This window comes from Lipotes vexillifer, unplaced genomic scaffold (assembly GCF_000442215.2).
Source record: "Lipotes vexillifer unplaced genomic scaffold, Lipotes_vexillifer_v1.1 scaffold444, whole genome shotgun sequence".
Lineage (NCBI taxonomy): Eukaryota > Metazoa > Chordata > Mammalia > Artiodactyla > Lipotidae > Lipotes > Lipotes vexillifer.
Genome location: NW_006793488.1, coordinates 2425400 through 2435512, shown reverse-complemented (window position 1 = coordinate 2435512; position 10113 = coordinate 2425400). Strand labels below are relative to the sequence as shown.

Sequence of the window (10113 nt, the reverse complement as noted above, 5' to 3'; positions counted from 1 at the left end):
CAGCAGGCTTCCTGCCAAGCGAATAAAGGCAAGCAATCATTTCTTCTTCTTTAAACCCCAACCCTGACTGTTTCTAGCGGTAAACACAGGAACACCCATGCTGGGCGAAGCCTCCAAGAAACACCAGGAGGAGATGCAGCAAAATGTCACATCACACCGGGTGGTACAAGTTCCACATCCAGGTTACTGGTAACAGAAACCGCTGAGTCAGAACCCAAAATGAAGACACTGTTTCCCAAAGGAAAACGGGGCGCTTTGGAAAGTTCCAAGAACTCTTGCCGGCCATGGAAGATGACACCGTTAAACAGTCACCTGGAAGAATTAATGCATCTTCCAGAAGTAGTTTACATCCCTTCAGAGGAGCCTAACATACACCCTGAGACCTTCCCATGCCTGGAGGCAACTCATCTTTGAGCCAGAGCAAAGCTTCTCATTTAATCCCAGCAAAGCCACCGAGGATCAATCATCCCCACTTCACAGCTGGGTAAACTGAGGCTGAAGTGGATTAGGTTTGTCCAAAGTCACAGAGTAGTAATGAGGGAAGCAAGATCTCCAACTGCAAATCCTACAGCAAATCTTCAACTTCGTGCTTGATTTCTGGGCTATTTAAAGGAAAAGGAAACCCAGAACTTGAAAGCACCAACTCCAGAGTAAGATGCACCTTGGTTTGAATTCAGTACTGACTAGCTCTGTGAGCTGGGTGTCAGGACGGAACGCCTGCTACCCGCCCCACCACCGTGCTCTGATGAGCGGGCTTCCGTGCCTCTTCCCCAAAAGGCAGGCGTGGGAGGGAGCATTTCGGAAAGACCTCTGAATTGGCACTCGGGCAGTGGGCGCTGTTTCCTCTCTCCTGCCCTTTGACCCTGCCGGTTCAGGGCAGGAAGGGGCTGACTCCATCCCCTACCCTCCAGGGGGTGAGCACCTGGGCCCAACCTGGCTGTGGGAAGCTACCACGAAAGAGATGCTCTCTTTCTGAAGCTGAGGTTGCCTTCCTGACCACCACATCAAGACAGGCTTTCTGAGAATGCCACCAACAGAGGAAGCTAGGAAAACAGAGATTCCTAATATCATCTGAGCCCACGGATCTAACCACGTCTAAAGGTAGAACCCTGAACTTGCCAGTCGAATGCACCAGCGAAATCCATCAGAGAGGGCTGTTGGAGCTGACTGGCCATACCACTTCCAGCCAAGAGCACCGACGAACGCCAACCCGCCTTAACACGGATGTACCAAGTTTGTAAGTCACGGTTTCCCCGGGGTAACGCGACTAGGAGAAAAGCTAGGCGCTCTAAGGCTCGGCACGGACATGAAAAGAGGTGGAGAGACCTGACCAAACAAAAGGACGCTTTTCTGGAAAAACAGACTCTGAGGCTGTCTGCAGCCGGAGACAACCTCGGGGTAACAAGTGTTCCCCTCTGACGGCCTAGGGACCCGTCTAGATTATCGGGGGCTGCCCAGGCACCTGCAGCCTCCGCGCGCGTCTGCGGAAGCCGCGCAGCGTCTGAAAGCCTTGGCGGGTCCTGTGTCCCCAGGGACGCCCCAGAGCCCGCAGGGTCCTGCAAAGACGGGGCCGCCCAACCCACCTGAGGCGCTGGAGGCTCGCGACACGTCCTGGGTCGGGGCGGAGCGGTTGCGGCTCTGCTGTCGCCGCCGGCCGGCGGCCGAGCGGGCGCTGCGCACGTGGACCTCGCTGGCCTTGAAGAAGGCCACCATGAAGGGCTGCTTGTCGTAGGGGCCGTCCCTGCCCACCAGGCCGGCGGCTCGGGGGTTGATGTCGAGCCCTGGAAGGCAAACCAAAGCAGGAGGGCGGTGGGACCCCCAGCCCCCGACTTGTGCTGTTCTCGTCCCGGCCTGTGCACCCTTCTTCCCAGTCACGTGCCTCCCACCGGCGAGGCAGCTTCACAGGCCCCAGGTGCCGGGCCCGCGGGCCGCAGCGGGGACGCGCAGGTGCGGGAGGGGCGCCCACTGACCCACGCGGTGCCGGCGCTCGGGCCTGCGCCCGCCTTCCTCTCTCTCGCGACGCGCCCCGGCCTCCGCCTGGGCGCTGCCCTCCGCGGGTACTCTCGGACCCAGGACCATCTCACCGCCTCCAAGTCCTTGCCAGGAGGCTTGGGGGTGGGGGGGCCTTGCTGGTCCACAGTGGCTCTAGGGGACAGGAAGCCAAGCCATCCTGGAGCCCGGGGCCCACCCGGAAACCACGGCTCTGCCACGCCTGCCGCGAAGGAGACCAAGGCCAACGACCCTCGGCCCGAGCTTGGCGAACTCACCGTCCCGCGTGACCACACTCAGCTGCAGCCCCATGTTGTGCTGCGGGGTCAGAACCCACAGGTTGCTGGTGGCTGTGATGTCAAATTCCAGCCAGCCTTCCTCCGAGGCCCACACGGCGCGGGTGTCCAACAGAAACAGCTCAGAGTCTCTGAAAGAGGGAAGAGGTGGCAGGATGAAGGGCGCAGGGCCCCCAGCTCATCCCCACTGCGTCCTGCCCGGTGTCAGCCGACAGATGCCACCGTCGGATCGGGGACGGCGACCAGCCGTGGCCCCGGCTGGTGTGACGTCACACAGGACACACCCGCGACACAATCTGCTGGGGTGCCGCACGGACAGCAGCTGCCTGCTGACGTGGGGGGGGCCCCCTCGGTGTCACCAAAAGCCTCACGACAGCTGCTCAGGCCACATCTCTTTTAGAATTAAGGTAAATTCAAAATAAATAAATAAACAGTCCTATTGTTGCATGCTTTGCAGCTAGTGAACTCTAAAAAGAGAGGCAGTGGAGGGGGCAGCGAGGAAGAGGGTTAAGAAAATATTAAAATCAGGATCAATAGAGATGAGCATTTACTAAGTTGTACTTTGTTAATTTTTTTAAAAGCTCAGAACCCGACAATCCTCACGTTAGTTCCTGTGAAAGGAGAAGCCAGGATTCACATCCCATTCCTGAGTAATCATCAGTTCTTTTCTTTTAATTAAGGCCTTCGCATGGCCTACGGTGAGAGCCGCGTCCTTCCCCACGTGGACGGTGAGTTTCAAGTCTGTCCCAGCCCCGCTGTGAGCCACGCTGGGGCCCTTTGAGGGAAACTCACCGAGCCTGTTCCTTCCACTGGGCTCCACCGGGACTACTTTTACTTTTTTAATTTTTTTTAACAGTTTCCAGCTGATATAACTCTAGTGTGGGAAGATGGGGTGAGGGACCCACATGCCATGACAAGGCAGCATGTAGGATGGTCACCTTGGTGTGTCACGAGGACACAGTCTGAGTTGACGTCCCAGAGACACTGGCACGAAATGGCCTGGAATTCCCACGACAGGGAAGGGGGAGGTTTTAGCCGCGGAAAGAGTCAAATCCCCTGGTGCTAGAAATATTTTGCTGCAAGAGCTTACAGAACAGAAAAATTACTAGAATTCAATACTAAATTTAAGATGACCATCACAATACTAACAGTGTACATTTATTTATTTTATAAATTTATGTATTTATTTTTGGCTGCATTGGATCTTCGTTGCTACGCATGGGCTTTCTCTAGTTGTGGCGAGCGGGAGCTACTCTTCGTTAAGGTGCGCGGGCTTCTCATTGCGGTGGCTTCTCTCGTTGCACAGCACGGGCTCTAGGCGTACGGACTTCAGTAGTTGTGGCACACGGCCTTAGTTGCTCTGCAGCATGTGGGATCTTCCTGGACCAGGGCTCGAACCCGTGCCCCTGCACCGGCAGGCGGATTCTTAACCACTGCGCCACCAGGGAGGTCCTAACAGTGTACATTTAAATCGGTCATAAAGCGCTTGCATCTACTTTGCTTCAACCATTCTGAAAACTAGGTAGAATATCACTACCCCCATTTTACAGCTGGGGAAACTGAGACTCAGGTGTGAGTTTATGGACACATGACCAGTAATTGCAAGAACAATCTGGTGAAAAGAAAGTAAGTGGATTCAGAGTTTTCCACAATGACTTCCTGCCTTTTGAGATTATTATGAAAGACAACCTGTGACAAATGAATACAATGTATCTCTAGCTCATCAAACGTTTGGGAGGCCAGTGAAACATCTGAGTTTAAAATGTTAGACTTCTCAGAGGGGAAACAATTTTTCCTGTTTACATGGCTCAGAGTTAGAAGGCAACGCTACTGTCATCTTTTCCAAGTTCCAAGCAGTAGGTGTGCCTACGCGTCGTTTACTCAGCTGGTGGACAGAGTCTGCAGGGGGCACATCGCCGCCTGCCATCTATAAAGCACCCCCCCTCCCCGCATGTGTCACACCCCCTGCTGAGAAATTACCACCCCCCCATCACTGAGGTGGCTGTGGGCAGGCAGACAGGGGGTGTTCGTGGAAAACAGCAAGAGGGGGTGGCGAGTCCAAAGCTTTGAAGTGAAGATGTAAAAAGACATCAATGCTGTTCTGGAAGGTTGGAGAAGACCTTCATCCAGAAATAACACAGACACTATGAACGGCAATGTGGGAAAAGTCACCCTGGTCCCAAAGGATGCACAAGACATGTTCTTGTCAGAGGGGCGGCTTCTAGAATGAAGACGCGGTGAGAATGTCAGGGCGTGAGGCTGCCCCTGAGCTGAAGAGGGTCCGTGTGGGGTTAGAGCCGAGGGCCACTGGTCACTAAGAGCTTCGATGGGGCAACCGGCACGTTTTCAGGACTTGTAACAAGGATGCAGAGAAATACAGCCCAAGATATGGGCGTGGCATAGCCGGTAGAAAGAGCTAGAATGAGCTTTTATATTTAAAAAAGAATTAATGATGAAGGAACAGGGGAGTCTGTTAGCAGAGAAAGTGGGGGAATGGGACAGAAGGCCGTCATCCAAAAATGGGAGAGAGAAGCAGAGAAAAAGGAAAAGAGAAGGGCATGACTTAGAGAGGGAAGGGGAAGAACCCATAACCATGATGGGGAAGCAATGAAGTCCACAGGGTGAGTGGGGTTTGGAGGACACAGGAGCCCGAGCTACTACCCTGACTCTGCTCTGGAGTCACACTGGGGTCCCCAGGAGTTGGTGGTGCTTCTGGGCCACACCTCGCTGACTGTCCACCGAGGACAGCGCCGGTTCTCACAGCTTAGGAGACCCGTGGATCCACACACGCGGGGTCACAGCTGAGCCTGGAGACGGGAAGAGCTCCGGGGCTCAGGGCACTGAGGGCGAATCAAATTCAGCCACTTAAACCTAGGATGCTCAGGTCCCTTAGAAGGGAAGTGATGGAGAGCATGGGCTTGAAATAGCTGGGCTCAATGGCTGGAGGAACAGCAAATATTTCCCGTGCGCTTCCACCAAGCGGGGCCTCGAGAAGAGCTCCCGCCGCTCCAAGAGAAGCCCGGGGAAGGCAGGTCCTATTACGTGTCTCTTCTAGAGCAGAGGGCGTGCAGCCTGGAGAGGGTAAGGGTGTGAAGGCCACACAGGTGTTAAGTGGGGTAACCACAGCTTGAAAGCGGAGCTCAGGCTTCAAAAGCATAGTCAAGAAAAGTATAGGCAGGCAAATATCACATGAGATCACTTATTTGTTGAATCCTAAAAAATGATACAAATGAACTTATTTACAAATAAGAGACTCACAGATATAGAGAACAATCATGGTTACTAAAGGGGAAAGGGGGGAGGGATAAATTGGGAATTGGGGATTAACAGATACATACAACTGTATATAAAATAGATAAACAGGGCTTCCCTGGTGGCGCAGTGGTTGAGAGTCCGCCTGCCGATGCAGGGGACACGGGTTCGTGCCCCGGTCCGGGAAGATCCCACATGCCACAGAGCAGCTGGGCCCGTGAGCCATGGCCGCTTGAGCCTGCGCGTCCGGAGCCTGTGCTCCGCAGCGGGAGAGGCCACAGCGGTGAGAGGCCCGCATACCACACACACACACACAAAAGATAAACAACAAGGACCTACTGTATAGCACAGGGAACTATATTCACCATCTTGTAATAACCTATCACGGAAAGGAATTTGAAAAAAGTATATATGTGTGTGTGTGTGTGTATGTACACACACAGAACTGAATCACTTTGCCGTATACCTGAAACTAACAAAATATAGTAAATCAACTCTAGTTCAATAAAAAATTTTTTTCTAAAGTACAGGGCAGAGGTAGCAATTACCCAAACAAGGGCTTAGAATAAAGTCAGAGTTTAAAATCCACTGCACATCAATGCCAATGGTGGCTGGATACAGAAAACACATTCAGATGCTCAGGGCTGGCACAGGATGAGAAATCACGAGTGACTTCTCATGTCAGGGTCAGTGTCGGAGGGGGTGAAAGGTCGCGCAGGAAGTAAAGGTTGAGATGCCTAATGCCTGCTGCTGGGACTCCAGTGGCTCCCGGTCTCACCCTCCTCCTTTTCCCAGGCACAATGCCCTCTGTCTAGACTGAAAACACCACTGACACACACTCAGAAAGGGTGAGGAACTTTCAAAAAGAATGACAGCTTTGAGGAGGGACTTCACTGGCTCAATGCTTCCAGCAACTCAGGTATTTAAGAGACACTATTTACGGCAAGTCACTAAAATGGTCTGACCCACGTCTATTTACTTTTCTTCAATGACACGTGACCTTCTCAGTCTACGCACTCTGTCAAAGTGTTGCCTCAAACAAGACACTCCTGATTTTGCTACGCAAACAGCAGGGGTTCCCTTCTAAACCCCACTCCAGTGGCATCGAGGTCTTCTTTAGGCGAGAAGCACAATTTTCAAATAGAATGAAAGTCAAAACTCAATGAAAATTAGACAGTAAGGCAAGGATTTTTACTTTTTTCTTATGTAATGCATCGTATATAGAGGATTACGTCTAAACTTTTACCAACTAAAAAGACAGAAAGAAATAGGATATTTGAAAACAAAGCATTACAAATCAGAGTAAACTGCTACACACACACACACACACACACATGCACACACGGATCTGAGTAACAAGGGTGAATGAACATTATTATTATATAATCAGCCAAGCTCTCATTGATTTTATGGCACTTGAATTTACCCAATTTGCACCTCTAGGATGAGCATAAAAAGTTCATATATCAAACGCACTTCCACCCTGTAAGGGATATTTCATCTTCAATAAACCAGTACAAATCACTTTGCTGTCAGGATATTAACACAGCTCTGCCCTTACATGGTGTTTACCATGTAAACATATGTAGGGCTGCTCCTACATATGTTAGCTTCTCACGACCACCCAGAGAGGCAAACAAAATACTATTCATACCACCACAGATTTACAGAGCAGGAAACTGAGGCACATACGGGTTAAGCAACTTGCTCACAATCACTCAGCCAGGCAACCTGGCTCTTAACCATCATAGCAGAGGTTCTCAAGGTCAGCCTGCATCAGAATCCCCTGGAGGCCTTGTTAGAGTTTCTGAGGCGGGGCCTTGCAAACTCGCACTTCTAACAGATTCCCGGGCTTCCCTGGTGGCGCAGTGGTTGAGAGTCCGCCTGCTGATGCAGGGGACACGGGTTCGTGCCCCGGTCCAGGAAGATCCCACATGCCGCGCAGCGGCTGGGTCCGTGAGCCATGGCCGCTGAGCCTGTGCTCCGCAACGGGAGAGGCTGCAGCAGTGAGAGTCCCGCGTACCGCAAAACAAAAACAAAAACCAGATTCCCAGGTGATGCTGGTGCCGCTGGTCTGGGGACAACACTCAGAGGCGCTGTCCTCCAGCACTCTCCCTCTCGAGTATGAGGAGAATGACCTTGGCCTGCCTTCTAGACTTAAGGTTCAAAGCTGTCTGCTCTCAAAATATCTTGCTCCTCTCCTTAAAATCATGCAAAGTCATGTAGGCTTCACAAGTGTTTGACTGTCTTAGGGGTTGGCCTTACCCTCAGAGAGTTAGAGTTAGACTAATAATCAGAAGCACGGGTTAGATCAAGTCCAAAGCAGCAGTATTATTAGAAGGTTTGCTTCTATGTGTCTGAGACGGAGAGAGGGGGAAGGTGGAAGATTACCTCGTACAAGTCCATGGCCACTTAACCTGTCCTCTTTGGCCCCCAGACACCGGGACAAATACTCCAACGTGCCCTAGCGATCGAACACAATTGAATGAAGGGTCTGCCACCTTTTAAACATGTCATGGGCACATCTTATATGTTTTAGTTCTTATTACCAACCCCACATCCACGTCCTTGCCCACTATGGGGAATTAAAATGGTAAAAATACTGTTAATTTGTGATTTTAAAAGAAATAGCAAAACAAAATCTTGACCACAACCATGGCCCAACTCCCACAAAGCTGGACGTCCCGGGGGAGATGCTGGCAACCAAAGCAACCTGTTTCTGGGAGTGAATAATCCAGAAGACATAGTTCCAGAAACAAAGACCTATGTTCTTTCTTTTTTTAAATAAATTTATTTATTTTATAAATTATTTATTTACTTTATTTATTTTATTTTTGGCTGCGTTGTGTCTTCGTTGCTGCGCACGGGCTTTCTCTAGTTGTGGCGAGCGGGGGCTACTCTTCGTTGTGGTGCGTGGGCTTCTCGTTGCGGTGGCTTCTCTTGCTGCAGAGCACGGGCTCTAGGAGCACAGGCTTCAGTAGTTGTGGCGCGTGGGCTCAGTAGTTGTGGCTCGCAGGCTCTAGAGCGCAGGCTCAGTAGTTGTGGCTCACGGGCTTAGTTGCTCCGTGGCATGTGGGATCTTCGCGGACCAGGGCTCAAACCCATGTCCCCTGCATTGGCAGGTGGATTCTTAACCACTGCACCACCAGGGAAGCTCAGACCTATTTTCTTTTCTCTGCCACATTTACCAAGTGGATAAACAGTTCCAAACAATAGTTCCTCCGGCTCCCCATGCCCTGACATCCCCCTCTCCCCAAACTGAGCATTATTCTGAGTGCATCCAATTCTGTGTGATGATGTTAATTCCTCTCTAACCTTCTCAGCTCCCCTGTGCCCTTTGCAAAGAACAGAACGTAGACAGGCAGAGGAATATTTGGTAGCTTCTTGAATCTTTTTTTTCTTTTCTTTAACTTCAGGGAGATGATTCTAAGTCTAAGGAATATGTTCTTGACTAAGAAGATGAAACTAATGGGTTACATAACAGCAGTTGTGGGTCAGTTACATTATCCCCTTTTCAGGGGCAAAGGAACAAATGCTGAAAAGTTCAGTGCTTGCCCGGGGGCCCACGCTGAGTGCGTCAGAGATTATCAAGCCAGCATTAAGATTGCAGGAGTCCCTGGGGATGTGACCTGTGAAAGCCAGATACAGAAAGAGAAACAGGTGTGGCTGGGCACAGTGATAAAAAGGCTTTGATTTTCCTCCACCCAAACGACAATAGGGTTCTCCTATTCCCGGCTTTCTCAAGTTTGCCCTTCTCTTCATAAAAGAAAACGGTCCCAGGTATCTCACTTTCATGTCGGTGGAGATAAGAGTTCACATTACTTCACTTTGGGAGGCAGCACCGAACATCCGACAGAATTCGTACAGCAATCAGTTTATGAGAATCAGTCTATGAGAAATGCTTTTCTAAGAAAACAACTCGCCTAGATCCTGGCTCAACTACCACGTTCAGGTCTGGTTTCCAGAACTATACTGTTTGGTTAATGACTCAAACATCAACATTTGTGGGGATTCATTATAAAGATTTTTCCAAATAAAAATAATAAAAATATGACACTTCAGAGATGGATGCTTCTGGCTACGATGTATCCAACTAACACTCCTGCTAAGACTAAAAACACAAATCTTCTGGAAGCCATCTTAGAGTAACCGAGAAAGGCAATGGTTCATGAGTCAAGAGCTCAGAGAGAAGAGAAATGCATTGAGGTGAACCCTGTATTTGCCGTTGCTTTTTCATCTCAGGGTATTTGTTAATTCCTAGCATGACGCAAGGATGTCAAACAGAAAGGAGAAGCAGCCAGGAGTCTGGAGCAATATTGCTGGCTGGGGACGCAAATTGGAGCTTCAGGAAGTTATGACTTGAAGGGCTAGGGTCCCAGAGGAAAGAGGCTGTAGAGAAGTGAGCTCATAAAAGTGATCTCATAGAAGTTTGGGTTCACTTCCTCTAGGACCTTGGCTCTTCAAGTCCTGGTGTCCATGAACTCCAATAGTTCCATTTGAGATGCTTGCCAAATATTAGACTGCGTTTGCATGCAGGAGGAAGCTGAGAAAACAAGCAGAAAGAAACTGCTTAGAG

The 10113-nt window shown here is 50.5% G+C and overlaps 1 protein-coding gene across 1 annotated transcript in view; it reads right to left on the bottom strand.

Annotated features, from left to right (window-relative positions):
• BMP6 (bone morphogenetic protein 6) overlaps positions 1-10113 on the bottom strand; it is a 144520-nt gene that overhangs the window by 7279 nt on the left and 127128 nt on the right. Inside the window, exons 3-4 of the mRNA XM_007466389.1 lie at positions 2268-2416; positions 1584-1781 (exon numbers count right to left, since the gene is read on the bottom strand). Coding sequence (XP_007466451.1) covers positions 1584-1781; positions 2268-2416 — 347 coding nt within the window. The remainder of the gene's footprint in view (positions 1-1583; positions 1782-2267; positions 2417-10113) is intronic.